At 42.0% G+C, this 18621-nt stretch overlaps 1 protein-coding gene across 1 annotated transcript in view; it reads right to left on the bottom strand.

Moving 5' to 3' along the window:
* PDIA5 (protein disulfide isomerase family A member 5) overlaps positions 1 to 18621 on the bottom strand; it is a 101640-nt gene that overhangs the window by 10889 nt on the left and 72130 nt on the right. The window contains exon 15 of the mRNA XM_051787623.1: positions 3968 to 4038. Within this exon, the coding sequence (XP_051643583.1) occupies positions 3968 to 4038 (71 nt within the window). The remainder of the gene's footprint in view (positions 1 to 3967; positions 4039 to 18621) is intronic.

The raw sequence follows: 18621 nt of genomic DNA on the forward strand, positions 1-18621 counted from the left end.
TGATAAGCTTAAAAAAAAGGTAAAAATAAAATTGCAGCATGGAAATAAATGCTTCAAACCAACATTTTTAAAGAATAGTCAATTCCAGATGACAATTACCTGATTACTAGAAAAAAAAAGCCTGTTGTTGTCAAATGTCTTAAAAGCATCCATAAATAAGACAGATGCACTTTTTTTTCCCTATGATTGCTCCATAGTTTTCTATTTATATCACCTGTTCTGGATCCTAACAGCAGTTAGGGGCTGGTCTGCTAAGGCTTGTTGCAATTCAACTGCTCAAGTCAGTTCTCAAAGTGAAAGGCCTTGCAAATGGGAGATTCATTATTAGTTGCCCAGATGTGCCATGGCAGCATTACCAGAGCTGCAGTTCATCAGCTGTTCTCAAAGCAGGGCTATTTGCAGAGGGAAGATCCATTAGTAGGCACTATGATGTACAGTGCTCACATCACCATATTTAATGAGTGTAATTAAAAAGAAATTCAACACATGCTTTTTTAAGCAAATAGGGATCAAATTCTTGGCGAAACTAAAATATTAACTCACTTGGATAACTCTGTACAGTCATTTGGTTGGTATAATAATTTTAAACTATGGTTCACAATACACACTGGAGACCCACCAGTTTCACTGCTGTCTGGCAGCCCCCCACGAACACCCCAGCTCACCCCATCTGCTGCACCCTTTCCAGCAACCTCTGCCACAGCTCTTCCTGTACAAATTCACTAGAATCCAGCTGTGGTGCATTTGTACAGGAACAGTCTTCTGTGAAAATGGAGAAGACTGGTCAAAAAGCAGGCCCCATGGGGGAGTGCCAGAGATTTGTTACTGAGAGGCCTTGAGCAGTCAAGAGCTTTCCTTCAGCAAATCCAAGCTGGAACATCACAAATCAGTTCCTTCAAGATGAACTTTAGGATCAGCCAAAAGGCAGAATGTAGATTTTTAAAGATTTAGTGTTCAAGAGACTGTGGAGCAGTTACTGAACATGCCTTCCTGCTCTTCAATCTGTTCAGCAAAGTGACAATCCTCACATTTGCATTTTCTGACGTGCACTGGTCACTGCCAGAACTCACTCTGTGGAGCACGGGCCAAAGGCTCTCCCATGGCAGCTGTATGCAAAGACCACAGTGCCCCAAGGCAGGAATGCTCCAGCTGGATTTTTTTTCCCTTTCTTTTTCCTTTTAAATAACTGAAACAATAGGCTAACTGCCATTGGACTGGCCTCTCCACTGATTTGGTATTACTGGCACTGAATTTCTCCAGGCAGATGGAAAGACAAGGAGGCTTTGGTTTGTTGGTCACACCCCCGAGGCTGTGGTTTGTGGGTCACACCCTGAGCTGTGTTGTGCCCCAGGCCTGTGAGCAGGCTGGGGATTCCTGCTAAAACCACCAGCAGTGATTCAGCCAACATTCGAGAGCTGACATTTGGGGCCAATGTTCCGAGCAGTGCTTTTTGAAACTCTGACTCCGGCAGCGCAGATGATGAAAAAGTACAGAGCATTACACACAGCCCCAGGGGAGGGGGGGCTTATGAGCCAAAACCACCCCCTACAGTCAATCTGCAGAGCCAAAGACACGTATTTAACAGCTCCAAGCTCTGCTCATCTTCAAACTTCCAATGTAAAGAATCCAAGTCTCCCAAAGGATACCTTTTAAGATACGACTTATAATCAATTCAAGGCTGGAATGTTTTTGATTGTACTTTGGCTTCTGCAAAATTAAATGTTTAATTAAAAGACCACCTTTATTGAAAAGAAGATACAGTTTAAGTGCTACCATACTCTCCTAAAGGGAAAAACCTTTCTCTGGGGGAAAAGACAAGACACTACTACAGAAATGAAGTAGCAAAAAGACACTACTACTAAAAATGAAAATTAGTAATCTTGTCCTGTTTTAGAAAGAAGAAATACTTCCTTCCTTTTAAGCAGTGATTTTACAGAAGTTTGAAACCCTACAGAACTACAAATTACCTTGAAGGCTCAGTCCAGTTTGAAACATGGGAATATGCCCTATGCTGCTTGTGGGAACAGCAATGTGCCCTTCTAAAGTCTTAAACAGGTTTGTTTTCTTTTCCACAATGGCACAAACTGGCAGAAAGAAGCACCTTGGCAGGTTATAGCTGTACACAATTAAATAGGGCTCCTGAGATAATCAATCCCTGGCACTTTCATAAGCCATTGGGGTGGAATAACGTCATTTTCCCTAACTGCACACACCTCTTTAAAACTGTACCAGCCTTAATATTCCCCCCTGGCTCTCATGTTCCAACTCATTACATTTTATATCTCCCCACTTCAGCCTTAAACTGAAGTCAAGAGTTGTAACTGTCAATCACTGCTCTGCTCTTGGAGCCCTTTCATAACCTGCAGTCTGAAGGAAAAGCTTCTCAGGCCTGCATTTCACACCACCACCATGTCCAGCTAACTGTGCCATCATTCAGATTGCTTGTTAATACATCCTGGGGCTCTAATAAGCAAGTTTCCCATTGTTTGGTACATTTGTTTCATCTCCTCTGACTGAAATTTTAATGAGTTTAAGAAAGAGAGGCTTCATTGGGAACTACCAGAAGAGTGGGAAAACAAGGATACTTTCTCAGAGATCTTAGAAACAAAAAAGTAACCAAAAGGCATCTGAGCAAACTAATTTACAGCAGTAAGAGAACTAAAAGCTGCATGCCTCTGAATTTTCTGTGTGCCAGAGGGCAGAAGTGATGGACTCCTAATTTTATGCAGTCAGTGATACAAGATGATTTGTTTCTTGTCAATCTGATGCATTTTCTGTGAGTTACAGGACAGATGAGAGGAAAAAAAATTTACAAAAATCCTTCTGCTATGGAGTATAACTGTTGCAAAATTACCTCTTCATTTAGGATAGAATATGGAATTGAATAGACTATTTCAGCTGGATGGGACCTACAAGGATCCTCTAGTTTAGCTGCCTGGCCAATTCAGGGCTGAAAAAAGGTTCAAACTTTTTGTTAAGGGCTTATGCCCAAATGCCCCTTAAACACTGACAGGCTTGGGGGGCATTGACCACCTCTCTAGGTCACTTGTTCCAGGGTTTAATCACCCTCTTGGTAAAGAAATGCTTCCTAATGTCCAGTGAGAACCTCCCCTGGCACAGCTTCAAATCTTTCCCATGTGTCCTATCACTGGATCCAGGAAGAAGAGCTCAGCACCTCCCTCTCTGTTTTCCCTCCTCAGCAAGCCTGAGAGAACAAGTTCCCTATTAAACTGCCAAATCTTTTCCATGCCATACCTACACACAAAGCAACTGTGAAGTTACAATAAATTCGGAGGTCAGAATGAACTACAGTTCACTGAAAGATAGCAATAAGGTTCCTAGCTACTTATCTGGTTAAATCCAGGGGCTCAGTGTTGGGTTTTTTTTAAATCCTAGATCTTCACTGGCTCAGTTAAAATGGTTCAGCTGAGGCAATGAAATTACCCAGTGTGCTTCAGTCATCAGATGTATTTTCAAGGCCAAAGCATGAGGGTCCTAGAAGGGCCTGACATCCTGGGCTCAAGTCAGCCAACTTACAGAAATAAATTATATTTATGCTATGCAAGCAAAGATTAGTTACATGACTGAGGTCTTCAGGACTATCACACAACTTGTGTTTTCTCCACATGTGCCCCAATGGCTGATAAAAGTTGAAGAGGAATGGAGATTATGTAAATTATCTTTTTTTAATCCCCCAGGGAGAAAGAATTGTTCCTCACTTCATAGAAAAGAACTCTTACACAAAAAATTAAACATAAAAGACAACAAATAAAAGAAAACAGAAAAGGTTAAAAGTGTAACTCAATTTGACCAAAAAAGATACAACCCCTAAGATGCAGATACGTTTCTATTAGTGTAACAGCAGTTTTATCTACAAGCCTATCACCTTGTCAATAAGCAAAGCCTATAAAGTACAAATGGTGGAAATAATTCTTAAACATCTCAGAAATAATTAACAGCAAGTTACCTTGCGATCTTCTTTAAAGACTTCAGCAGCAGTTGTGAAATGTGGAATGGCATTTTTACAGTGGGGACACCCTGTTTGACACAGGAAGAAAAAGACATCATAAACTTTAGTTATAAATAAGATAATGGGACAAACTCAAGACACAAGGTGAATCAGTGGAAATTTTGTACTAAAAATCATTCTAGACAGGAGCTCTCCAGTTCTGGTAGGAGTGGGACAGGGCATGTGTAGACCGTGTGTCAGCTACATGAAATTAAGCATGTGTTTAAAATCCCTCTGACTTCAAGCAGTTCAAGTGTACACTTAAGAGTTACATAAAATCCCATATAGGGACCACAGGGCTTTTCTCTATGGCCAGTCCCTTAAGAACACTTTCAGATCAGCAGCCACAGACAGACCATTTCCCTGCTCTGTACCCCCTTGTACTGCCATGTGGGTTATTAGTGCTGTTGCCACAGACACCAGCTACACTTGGACATGGGAATAAAGACAGCACAGCTGTGAACAGAAGGAGGTTGGAAGTTAGAAAGGAAGTTGCTGGGAGCATTTAGGAGTGTTTGGGAATTGCCTGTGTTAGAGCCAAGCCACCGGGAACACAAAGGAGGGGAAGAGAAGCAAGTCCAACAGGCTACACATCTTTCATTGATGGAGAGCAGAAGTCCAGTCCCAGGTCAGGATGACTGCTGCTGGCCTTCCTGGAGACCTTCCTGTTCACCATAAATGGGCAACCACAGAACAATGATACAGACACAGCACACAAAAGCCCCACAGCTTTGTACTGGAGATGGGCTGATACTTCTTTCTACCACTGCAGCATTGCACAAAAGGCCAGCTGATCCCTTGCTTAAATATATACTAAATTTACTCAAGCATTTCAGAAGAAGCTACAGATGAGGAACAAGAACTGCTCTCTTGATTCAAGGTTCAGATCTGAGTGCTCTTAATTCAGAAGCAATGTTTATTGTCTATGAATAATCTAAACTACTCTCAAAATATCAATACTAAGCAAGACTTTGAAAAAGAAAGTACCTGTATATGTGTAACAAATTACTTTTTTCAAACCCATCACAGAGGTTGATCCCAAGCAAACATTCAGGACAGTTGTTTTTGCTTAGATGAAGAGAAAAAAAAGGAATGGACGCACTTCAGTCAAGCCTGTATAGTGCTAGCAAAGGCAAAGGAGTTCATCCTGCTATTATTTCTGGATAGGAACAGAACAGATCACAGATGAGTTGCTCACAAGCTCCAATTACAGCTTATGCTACTGTTGTTTACTTGTATTTGACATGATGAAAAAGTGTCTGTGTTACTTCTAAGTCAGTACTGAACAAATGCCCTCTTAGGAGGCTTGCAGCCACCCTCATAAACTACATGCACTCTTTCAGCTGACAAGAAAAACAGCATCTGTGCATAAACACTGCACTCCCCTTTCAGCTTCACTAAAATGCAATTTCATTGCTTACATGCACTACTTTGAATTTTAGAGTGTTTTTTATTTTGGAATAGGATTTTGAAAGCACTGCAATGACACACGTGTATAAATACACTGAGAGTCTGTGCAGTAACCAAGAATACCAAAAAGTCAAGGGGATGTTTCCTGGGAAACTAAGGCACTCCTGCAACTCTATCTTAGTGGCTTCAACCTCTTTATGGAGCACAATGGCAGTTATCTTGGTGGCAGCTGTGCTTCAATGGGAGATGGTGCAGGTCCCCTACAGCCTGCAAACTATTAACTTTGTTTTTCAGCATTTGCCTGGAAGAAAATGGTCAAGAAAGAAAAAGAGGAGGAGGAGGAGAAAGAGAAGAAAGAGGAGGAGGCTGGGTTTCCAGGCTGTTCCCATGTCCATCAGCCCACTTTGGTGACCTATTTCCTTTCCTACCACTTGTCTGTCCTATCTGCCTGATACTGAAGAGCCTGCAGATCAAGCCTGCCTCTTAACACATTTTGAATAATTTCCTGCACTATGGGGTGACTGCCTTGGTTGACTTGTTAACACTGCTCTACACAAATATATCAGAACTGGTGACATCTAAAAAGAATTCTGCAGACAAAAAATGGATAAAAATCAGGCACCTTTAAAGCAAGAACACTTGCTCTAGTCTACGTGCTTACATACTGTAGCTTTTCTGCAAACTTTAAACCCTTCAGGTTCCCCTTTTCTGCTTATGATCTTGAGCTTGAAATTAAGATTTCACTGAAGAGCATATTTTAAATCCTCAGTGAAAGATATTTCAGGGTAAGCATGATACTTCATGTCTTCATATTCCTCTCTAACACCTTTATGACACATCAGTCTATGTGTTTTCCACCTCAGGGGTGCTGGATGTGCAGAGGACAGGGCATTCAGTATAGTCCCCCTCTAAGCCCCTCGTAAAGTTGTAGTATGTAGGAGCTCTCCATGAGCCACACTCCTCAAGAAAATTAGAACACAATTCAACAAGTAACAAGCATATTCTTTCAAACAAAAAAGTCCAATGGCTATTAAAAATGCAAGCTGCCATTTCACATGGGCTAGGATGGCTGGTAAGGAAACAGCCCAAGTAGCCCTCAGCACGTGACTGCTCAGAGGAGCATCAGCAGCTGCTCCGTGTCCTCTCCACCCCAGGGAGTCAAACACTGCATGTGCTGCTGCACAGTGTTCAACAGGTGAATGGAAAAGGGCTCTGAGTGTGGTTCTCAGCAAAGAGACACATCCTGCAAGGCCAAAAGGAAGCATCCCATCGTCTGACTGTTATAGCATTTTGGAAAAGGTACACAAAACCAAACATGCTTTGGGGCTGCAGCCAACATCACTACATGGAGGGGAGTCGTGTAATTCAAAGCAACTGACAAAGGAACCTATGCTAACACCTTTTATTTCCTCTTCTCTGTGATCTTCTCCATCTTCTCACTCCAATACCTAATCACAAAAAGTTACCTTCATTTACCGATTTGAAGCTCCATTCCTCCTCCCCTCACTCCTCTCTTGGCCCAAACTCCTTTCTTTACTGCACTCTGCTTGCAAAACTAAAACACAACCATACGGTTTTTGGCAGAGCTGCCTCCAAGTCCAGTAGGCATTTTGTTAGCCTTGGACATCCATCCACGGAACAGATGTGAATGCTACACTGAACTCCCAAGGCGTTTCAAGGAGTCACTGAAAAAAGGGGAAGGAGCACATCATATGGAACAGCAGAACTTCATCTGTTACAACTTAGAAGGATTGCCAAATGCAGCAAACACTTGGAAGTCACCCAACCCAGTCATTCTATTTAAAGCACGCATGCCAAAAAAAATAAAAGCAGAGGTTGATGTCTTCATTTTGACAGACGGAAAACTTGTTCTCCCCATTCCCTCTTCGCACCCACTATCACACGTTTATTTTAAGTGTTAACACTATCTTCTAGATTTGAAAGTGCAAAGAAAGGAAATGTACTGAGCACAGTACATGAAGATAGGAAGTGTGCAGCCTCCTTAGAAAGGATTTTTCAGATGGGTTGCAATGAAAAGAGATTAAACTGGTGGCATCTGAAGGTGTGGGTAATGTGTCAAGAACCAAAAGGTCCTGACCCTTCTCAGCAGTATTTATAGAACAGGAAGTCACTATGGACTAAACAAGTGGGAAAATTCATTTTAGTTAAATAATTCGTGTGCTGTGGTAAGCGCACAGACTTCCTACAGGGACAGACTTCCTACAGGGACAAGAAGTGGAGTTTCAACTGAGCAGCATTGAAAGCAGCACTTCTGGGAGCAGAGACTTCTAATGTAGATGCACGGCTTTGCTTTACCATTTTTCTTTCTTTCTTCATTTTTACAATAGTCTCAAATTTGATCTCAACAGGGTTAAGAGTAGATGTGAACTGAACAGTCATTTTCTGAGCCTGACTTGAGAAATCTGAAGGAAACACGCTTCTGGAACATCCAGCATTTCCACAGGATCCCCATACTGGCACTCAAAACCTCTAATCACTCCCGCACATCTCAAGATAACACCATTTCCTAATGCAGAAGCACAGTTGCATCACCTGGTAGGAAAACAAGAGAGCTTGACATCTAAGGCACATGCAGTAGCATGTGTTAAGGCCATTCCCTGTTCCAAATCAGTAAATGGTACAGTTTCAGTACAGCTTTGGCCAGACATTCTCACCTCTGTGCTCAAAATCTGGCCCTCTGGCCCACCCTTGCATTTTACATGAACCCTGTATTTTCTACATGGTTTTCTACACCATTCATGCTGTAAAATTGGTATGAGCTGGGAAAGCACATTGTGGTACAGTCATGGCAGGCACTGTCACGTTCCTCACCTTGAAAACAAAGTAGCTTTTGACTGATTCAGTATATGAAAAATATGGTTTTTGTGGGTAAAAAGCAGATGAGGGAAATCAAGCAAGCAAACAAGCGGCCTTCATTGAGACCCATTATCACTGGGGGGGGGGAGGTGTCAGATTAAATCTCCTCTAATTAGAGAGGCATTTAAAGGAAAGTTAGTGGGTCTTTTGGGAGATGAAGTGATGGAAAAATATATAGCCCAGCTAATTTTTCATGGGCTGAATTTACTGATAGCAGGAACAACTGCATGGTACAGCATCTTCTCTGGCTGTCTTTGAGGAAAGACCCAATGAGCCAGTACTGGTTTGGGCACAGAAAGGTGCTGGAGTGCCCAGCACATAAGCTGGCTTCATCCTCACAGATGAAACACCGCTTTGAGGAAGAAAGAGGCATTTCTGAAGAAACAAAGAACTGCAGGGTTGAGATGGATGTGATTTCCAAAATGATGCCACAACACAGTTGTGACATGATGTAAAACAAAGAAATCAGAAGGGGAAACAGAAAATCTTGCTAAGTGCTCACATCACCTTGTGAACTATTTTTTTTTTAAACAAAAAAGAGACTGAGGAAAAAATAATATGAACCCATTTGTCAGGTAAGACAAGAATGACACAAAAACTGATATGATATGGTAGCAATTCAATAAATCCACAGACACAATATCCTGTTCTCTGAATTGTAAACATTTCCCATAATTGCAGGATCCCATGGGGTGCAGAAGGGACACAGAGGATTTCAAAGCAATGGGACAATCTAATGAATAACCTACATATCTTTATTACATTTAAATGGAGAATTTTTCACTGAACAGGGTTTTCTTTTTTTTAACCAATTGTTTAGAGATGATAGCGAGTCAAAAAAACCCCTAAAAATTCTTAAACCTTCAATGTACACAAGTATTAGGACCAGATGGCAAATTTAAGATGTCTCCAAAGTAGTGCATGAAACAGATGCACCCTGTTGTACAATAGTCACCTTATTACATTTAAAACAAAATTGCATCAAACTTTCAGAATTGCCTAAAGGAATCAAGTTCTCTTTCCAAAAAACCACAGGTTTCTACTTGCTTAAATATGAAAAACCATCCTTTAAGTTACTTCATGCTTTCTTTAATTTGAAACTACAAAGCCTAGTGATATAATATAACCTCTCTACAGCTGAACAGTACAAGGTTAATTCAGTTTCCTTAGAAGAGTGGAAGCTGTATTAGCATAGCACATAGAAGAAAGGTGAAGCTGTTTTTAATGAATAAAAATCAAAAGCTAACAATTTGTACAAAATAGATAAAGGAAGCAAATGGACATCAAAGCAGTATCTACAGTCAGCAGAGGTAATAATGGTGTTTTAAGTATATAAGGGGCTTTAAATGTATTAGAACTGAAAGAAATCCAAACAATGCTAGCAATATAGCTTTGAAAGAAAATGATGGAGTTGTCAAAAGGAGCTTCACTGAATATATAAGTTAAAATACTAAGTAGGTGTGGACACGGTCTCTCTGCCTGGCACCTCCAAAGTGCTGTTTGCAGTTCTGGGTGCACAAATCAAGAATGAGTTCAAACTGCAGGGGGCTGAGAAGACCCATAAGAAAAACAACAGGACTGAAAGACGTGTTTCATGGTAAAGGGTGTCAGGAAGCTCAGTGTGTCAACAGCTTAAATCCAAAGATTAAGAAATTATAAAAATCGAGAAAAGTCAGTCTCTAATTTTCATTATAACAAGTTATTCAAGCTGGGTGCCAAAGGCTAAGTAGTCTCCAGAGCTGGCTGCCTGCTGAAGCCAGTCAAAATCAGACAGGAAATTCACATTCCCCATCACCAGTGATTTTTAATTTGAAAGGAAATGGTTTTCTGAAAGAGATACTTTCACACAGTAGTTCTCTACCTGATCAGAAGGCAGCTGTCCTTGACTTGCATGGCTGAGCTGAAACTGCTACAGAAGTGACATGTTTTGGCTGTCCTCATGTCACTGTCTCCAAGCAGAATGCCAGCACTGCCCCACAGTCAGGTGAGGATCGTGGCCCCTGCCAACCCTGACCTGAGCATCCCAACCAGAATGGCTCCACAGCAGTGCAGATCAGGCATCTGGACTTCAGGAAGCACTAACCTTGAACTTTCTGCCCATCATTAACACATAACAATGTATGACCCTACCCGTGTTGTTTCTGTGTGCACTTTTAGCATCTTGTACATAATAAAATCTTGATAAATAAAGTAACAAAGTGGTGTGCATATATTTTACATGAGGGGTTTTTTTTCAAAGAGACTGTTTAAACATGCACACATTTTTATGTAGAGTGTTTTCATATCAAATACTCTAACTTAAGCTGTCAGTATTTTCATAACAAAGTCCTGGCCAACTCCTTAGAAGGGATCTGAAAGCCCAGTGATTTGTGAGACAGTGGCATTTGTGCTGTCTGTGCTCTACCCTCAGCATGAGAAAGGGCTCTGCTCCCCCCTCAGCCCCCAGCTTCCTTTAGTACCTCTCAACGGGTGATCTCAAACGCTTTAACTAATATCAATTAATTACACTTCAAATTGCCCCTAAGAGAGACAGACGTGATTATCCCCCTCTGTCATTATACTCAAGGTTAAATGGAGTCAGGAAGAGGTTAAGTGACTCTCAGGGTTCACAATCCTGCTTGACAGAGAGCAGGGCTGCAAGGTGCTGACTCCATTTGTTCAGCTACAAAACCAGCAGGGCCTCGGAGGGCCCAGCACGTGGCAGGATGGAGCCCTCAGCGTGCAAAGTGCAGAGCAGAGAATGAGTTTCCAATTCCCCATCTCTGCTTGAAATCATCACCGTCTAAATAACAGGGGTAGATAGTGCCCTCCGTTATTGGTTTTTAAATGAGTGCAATTCTAAGCAAGTGAAAGCAGCACATTGCACAGCTATCAAAGCAAACCCGGGAGCTCGTAGACCGCAGAGTAAAGCAAAGCCTGTTTCCACTTCAAGAGTTCCAAGCGATTAACTAGAATTAAAACAAGAATATTAGTTGGTCAATCAAGGAGAGACAGGCCACAGACAGTAATTGCATAGATAAGAGCTGAAAATGGCTATACTGCTTAAACCAATGCAATTTGTGTGGCTACAGAAGTTATTGAATCCACAGGCAGATTTGAGAAAGGCATTTGGAGATGTTACTGAAAGGTTAATTCTCTTTTGTTCTACCAGTAGAGAACTGGAGGTCCTTTTAATTGAATATCTGGACCCAAAGTTCACTTTGTGACATGATCTGACACCACAGTTTAATAATATTTCCAAGACACAAGATACTAGTAATTGAATGAGAGGGATTTGTCCTTTGATTTGAAAAAGGTTATGAGGTTTTCACTTAAGCATGGGGTCAAACATAGCTTGTCTTGCTACTCTTAACAACAAACTACTACCAATTTCACAGCCTGCTGTTGGGTTTTATTTTTTTCTAAGCTATCTGAACTCTTATTTTGTAGCACTAGGTATACAGATGAGAGAGGGATATAGACCCAAATCTTTACAAACCAAAGCCTTAGACATGAGCAATTGCAACAGCAGCAACGAAGTCATCAGAACAGGCCAAATTGCAAAGTGAGGAAAGAAACTCAGCACAGAATTCCAGGACTGTTTTATACACTATGAAAAGCAAGGATATGACTGACTGCAGTGAATTACAAATGATATTAGAGCACTCAGCATTTGGCAACAAGCAATCCTTTAAGATGGAAAGCTATATAGCAAGTCGCTTGTAGAAAGAAAGGGTTAAAGAGTAACAGTTACACCCAGAACAAAGTTGAGCATCAGTTCCAGCAGAGCTGCATTTTCTACTGTGTCACTGGCCTATGCAGCTCAAACGAAGCTGGTAGCAGCAGCATCAGCCTTGGTTAACTGCAAATACAGTTAGAGAGCAAATGAAATATTTTTTCCATCTAACATGCCAGTGGACACAACTGGTAACAGAAGATACACTGCAGAGATAGCAACAGCTGGCAGAGCACTGTGGAATTTCATCTGCACTAACAGAGTCTCAAAAGCAGCCCCTGTTATGACAATGTTACACCTCACCAGGAAAAGCATGTTTCTTATGCGAAATGGGTTTCATGACAGTGCATAAAGTTGGGTGGCATATTCATAGTTAAACTTCTCCTAATGTACCCACAGAGACTTTATGTGACATTGCACCAACAATAGCTGTGTGTCTGTGAGGAGAGAATTTCACAGGGCAAGAGCACACACTTCCCTCCTCTTCCCTTCTCACAGTCCTGAACTGTTCATATACAGGTAATATTCTGCACACCAAATCATGCAGCTGTAACATTTTAGAGTTACAAAACAAGAGGAGCTGGATCACCCCAGCAAATTTTAGTTCAACACTACAGCTCCACGACAGCCACTTCTGAGCACTTCCATCACCACTACCCACAGGGTGGGGAAGTGGCTCAACTTCTGAGAGCAGTTTAAATTGTTCCCTCAGCACTAATTATTATCCTCGACACAAATGCTAGGGCTAAGAGCAGTTCTGCCAGCCTGATTGCAGAGACCACTCTATAAAATTCATCCTTTATCAAATCCAGCCTGTTAAGGGGCTCTGTGGCATCAGCACTACATTACACTAACAGGAATGCACCTCACTAACGTGTGCCTGTAGCAAGAGCACCACTAATGCAGGAGAGAAAGCAGTTAGAGGCAGAGCTAACATATCAAAATTCTGCAGTGCCAGCCCACGCAGGATTTAAAGTCTCATTATCAGAGGGTCCAGACCTCGCCTCTGCCTCAACCAACAAGCAGAAAATCCTTCCTGCAAGGGTTTTTGCCTTGAAACGGATTCTTTCTGTTCAGCATGTTTTTAATAATTTTTTGATAGCTTAAGCTTCATTTACAAACACACATATTTTGTTCAGGCTCTTTGATACAGCCTGCTAATGAAAACTTAACAAGATGTGCTTGCAAGCGACAGGAAAACCTCTTGGTGGGAGCCGATCCGAGGCCATCATGAGACACTGAACTCAACTGTGCTGCTGCTTTGCTCTGCACGTCTGGACTCATTAACTCAGCTGTCCAGTATGTTCTCCCCCTCTGCGCACACTTCACACACAACTACGCCACCCAGGTCTGCTGAGTGATCCAGCAGGGACCCAGACTGCTCATCTCAGGCCCAGCAGCCACTGGCTGAGGCCTCACAGCCAGTCAAATTTGCCATGTTTTGCTACATCAGTCCAGCTTAGCCAAAACATAGCATTATCTCACCAAAACTGCCTATGCAAAGGTTGAGATATGGTGCAACCAGCTTTCTCTGAGCTTACTTCAAAAAACAGGAGGGATGAAAAGGAAACATTACTGCTTCTTCCAGAACAGCTTTTGATGACAGCTTGGGTCCCAGGGCTGGAGGAGCACACTGGCCCTCCTGGCTGTCAGCATTAATAACCAAAACACCATGTGCACCCTCTGTGCACACAGTGAGACCCACTCTGTCAAGGATTCTCAGCCAAGTGTTTTTTGTTGTTGTATGTTCCTTGACGTGTACTGCATACCAGGATACAGAATGGTTAATATTTTCAACAATGTCTGCAGGTAAAATTAATGCAGGTTTGCTTTAGCCCTCAACATTTTATGCAGCACTAATGAAACACACAGGGATGGGTAGGACTGACTTAGTCAGATCCCTATCTCATTTCCTACTCCTGAAGAAATCCCTATTTGATTTCTCACTTCTTACTGATGGCCAGGAGATGACCCATCAGACAGCAATGATGTCAAATAATCCTGCTTGACTCTCTTTGTCAATACCCATGTACCATCTCCCACAAACAGCTTAGAACAACACATAGCCTTTTAATGCCTCAAACACCACCTCAAAGTCTTCTGGGATTTTATCAGGTGCAACACAGATTAGGCACCTTCATTCACTTCTTCCAGCCCTGAAAGAAAAACCCTACAATAAAGTTTAAGTGAACAGTCAAGGAGGCTGATGTCTTTTAATTGCACATCCCTCGCAGCAGTACAGTCACTTGCTCAATACAAAAATACCTCATTAAAATCATCCTCAAGATGGTTTATTTCCAGGTGTTCTCTGGGTAACCCCTGTGGGTCAGGCTTCACCAGAAAATAACCTTTTCCACCTGATGAAAATAATTTCCAGTAAAGTGAAAGTTTCACTGCTGAACACAGAACCGGAAATCAGATCCCAGCAAAGTATTTATTAAAAATACCCATTGTTGTGAACCCTGTTGAGTCCCACAGACTGAGGCCATTTGGCAAGTTAATAACATTGGCAATTGCCACCCTTACGAACCATTAAAAGGCAGCATTTTCCCCCTACTACTTCCCATTGCTGCTGAAAGTCTTTATTTTTTAAGAATGCTTACTAACTTGTGTTTTGACAAAAGTAGACACTGAATGAACTTGCTCAGTGCCAAGTGACTGATCTCAAAATAGAATGCTCTCCCCCCATTATATGGACCTGTTAATGACTGGTCTATTATATATAATTCCTTTCTGACACAGTTGATTTATTTGTAGTTTCTCTGGAAGCAGCAATCTCAACCAAAAACCAACATGAATGTGTTTTCATGTGTTGGTCTCTCATAATTCACAAGTGGACATTTTCTGTTTCTGTGCAAGAATTAGTAGTTGGTGTTAGTAAGCCTTTCTTATTTAGAGAAAATCAGAATTTGATGAGAAGGGGGGAGGGGAGGGAACCAAACTAAAATCAACAAATGTGTCCCCACGGTGTTAGGACAATGTATTTCAAACTCCAGTATTACTATTCCTAAAAATACAGCATTGCTGTGATTGGAAGGCACTTCTGGAGATCCAACTCCCCTGCTCAAAACAGGGTCAAATCACAGCAGACTGCCCAGCACTGTGTCCAGTTGGGTTTTAAATATCTCCAAGGATGGAGACTCTTGGGTCAATCTATTCCAGTGTTCAACCACCACCACAGCAAAACCCCCACCACTTCCGTTAAATGCTTAAGCAAACTGTCCTGTGTTTCAATTTGTGCCTATTGCCTCTTGTCCTGTCCCTGGGCACTGCAGAGAAGAGTCTGGCTTTCTCTTCTTACCCCCCACATTAGGTACTTAATGCACACTGGTAAGCTCCTCCCGAGCCTCCTCTTCTTCAGGCTGAATAGTTCCAGCTCTCTCAGCTTCTCCTCACATATGTCAGATGCACCAGACCCTTAGTCACCATTATGGCCCTTCCCTGGATTTGCTCTGGTATGTCAGTGCTCCTCCTGTACTGGGGAGCCCAGAACTGGACACAGCAATCCAACTGTGTCTCACCAGTGCTGAGTAGAGGGGAAGGATCAGCTGTCTTGACCTGCTGGTGAAGCTCTGTCTAATGCAACTGAGGATACCCAGCTATGGAGTCTGCATCCCTGGCTCTGAATTGCTTCTACAATGGCTGAAAAGACCCAGCATAAATTTGAAGGAGCGTTTAGCTAAGGCTTGATGGTCACGTGACCGAAGTATGACATCAGAAAGGTATATTAAATCCCAGGGATGAACAAGGTGGAAGAGGGAACCATGAGTTTTCATTTAGATAATGGGATGGTTATTAATTTGGTATGCATCTTGGCATTGGCTTGACAAGAAATTCCATGTAGGATTCCAAGGGTATCTCCACACAGAAGTTTGGGTTAAAAAACCAGTACGCTCACAAAGAACTATCTGCATTTCCCCAGTTCATTCAAAAATGCTCATGTAGCTTCAATCATTCTTTTTGTCTTTTAATTTCAGCTTGAGTAATGCAGCAAAACATCTCCAACTGTGAGGACATATTATTTACTGAAACTTTGTTACCCTTTGTGATTCTGACAACTAATCACAACCAACTGCTTTTATTTTGCAGTTTTCAGTGCTATAATAGAAGGTTAAAATTTAATGCACTGACAAAGTCAAATCTCAATTATCTGAGATAAGGGAGTGGAAAGAGCATATGAAAGTAAAAATGCAGATAAAGCACCTTCAGATAAGCAGTATGAACAGTGAGGATGTAAGAGAAAGAAGGAAGAAAAGTCAGTGAGCTGATCCCAGAAGAGGCACCGATGCAAACTCATCGTCCCAGGATTCCAGGCTTTAATGCTGTGAGTCCTCAAACAAGCTCCGGATGTAGAGCACAGACATGCACCTTCTGGCTGTGACTGGTTCAGCCCTGCAGTCTAACTAGGCTGGATCTGTTCTTGTCCACTTGACTCACTTCCTGATATGGTCCATAGCTTCCCAAATCCTGATCATCCATGTACCAGGCTATGTGTGCATATCAAACCATACTCAGACTAGTTGTCTCCCCCTATTTCTGGACAAAGCCAAGTGAAACCTGGAGTAGTTGATGGTATCCTGTACTTTAAGAGCTGATCCATGGAGAGAATACAGGCACACAAATATTCCACAAAGGCCTCTCAAATGCTGGTGTAATAAACCTACTGCTTTCAAACACTCCTCAAATCCCTCACAGCATTCCCCAGGATGTAATACACACCTGTGGCTTCATGCTTCAGTTTTACAGATGGTATCATTGTCCTCCTCTTTTTTAGGCATTTTGAACTCAAAGGTACGTGACTGGGATGACAATTACATCTTAGGACCACAAAAGCCCCACAGGGGTCCAGAGAATTGCTGGGCCAGGTGCTGTGCAGCACAGATGCCAGCAGCCTGCTCCAAGTGCTAGCCCTGAGTAGCTCTAACAAGTGCCAACCCACAGCCCACAGCCCCCATCCTGTGTGCAACGGGGGCGTGGTACAGACCCACACAATGGACATTTACACGAAGATCACGTCCAACGCAGTTACTGGCACAAGTAGCATTTGGTTTTCTGCAGCTGGCACTTTTGTCCCAAATCAGTATTAGGGACACACCCCTACTAATCCTGCCGTGACAAATCAGCCATTACTGGGCACACAGGTGCCACCAGAGAGGAATAGGAATGTGAAATCAAGAGCAGGACTCTCTGCAGGTGTCAAGTCCACAGGAGTGGATTTTTTTCCCCATTAATTTCAAGAGTTTTGATTCCGATTCTCAGTCCTTAAAATATTCCACAGGCATCAGGAATAACCTTTAAGCTTCAACCATATTCAGGTTGATGGAGTAATGAGTTCCCTATCTTTTCCACGTGGATACAGCAGTCTTCTCTTCCAGAGCTAAATCACTGTGAAGCACAGTTCAGTACCATTAAAGCACCGCTCAGCTCAGTCCAGAGTTATCGGCACTGCAGCAGATTGATGGTTCTCCTATAAATATTAAGCAATTTGGACTGGAAGCTGCCAGAGAATAGCCAGATCTCATTTTATTTTGCATCTAAGATATATATCTGTGGCCTTTGCCTAAAGGTTTGTCACTCTAGCTGAAAGCCTGACAAAGGTCAAAATATTCAACTTTCTACTTTAAATTCTAATGACAGATGAGAGATACATTTCTTAGCATAAATATTTATATATAAACATATTTTATATATGCATGTATACACACACTCCCAATCTTAAAATATCTCAGCATATGTGTAAGTGTAACAAATACTGCCACAGAGTCACAAGTGAATGGAGTAGCATACTGTGAGTCTGCCCTGACCTAAGATCTGAACAGAAAAAGAAAATTATTTGAGATAATGGGGCCTTGCAATTTTAGCAGTGTTCCTTCAGCACTAAAAGAAGCAAGTTAAGACTAATTGACAATATAAGCTCCAAGAGGTCTCAAGATTGAGAAAACAGTAAACAAAAGCTAATCTATCAAATTTAGCAGGAGGCACATTATCACTGCAGAAAAGCTGAAAAAACAGAACAATTTGTACCATTCTATTGCATTAATGCTTATTTCACAGAAACCAGATATTTAAAATATTCATCTGCTACGTTCCCCTGCACCCAAGAAAGGGCAGGCTTGTTGCCCTCCCTGCGTGCGTCTGCTTTCTGCTTTGCTCACAGACACTTCCACATTTAGAGAACAAATCTGACAAATCAGAAACTGTGCATGACCCACATACTGACACCACAACAGCAACCCTGACAGTCCTAGGAGTCAGGGGAAGGCCAGAAGTGGTACCAGTTAACACCTTTCTGTCCTGTATAGAGGTGGTCTCATGCAGCACTGTGTCAAAACCAGTGCAAAAACGTGTCTGAAGGGTCGCCTCAAAGGACCCAACAGTTTTACATCATGCAAGCCTGTTCATATAGCCAGGGCCAGGCTGATCTTTACTCACCCCTTCTGAAGTAAGGGTAGAAGTCAAACTGCAAACAATTAGTCCATCAGACAAGCTGTCTCATGCTTTCAAGCCTGGGAGCTGTATACTCATTGCACATAGTGTCTCTCCTTTAAACATGGTCTTAAAAAAAGACCAAGATTTTAAATGCCTTAAAAAGATGCTGCTAAAAACCAAA

The sequence above is a fragment of the Manacus candei genome, unplaced genomic scaffold (genome assembly GCF_025592945.1).
Source record: "Manacus candei isolate 608988 ecotype Guabito, Panama unplaced genomic scaffold, ASM2559294v1 h1tg000023l, whole genome shotgun sequence".
Taxonomy (NCBI): domain Eukaryota; kingdom Metazoa; phylum Chordata; class Aves; order Passeriformes; family Pipridae; genus Manacus; species Manacus candei.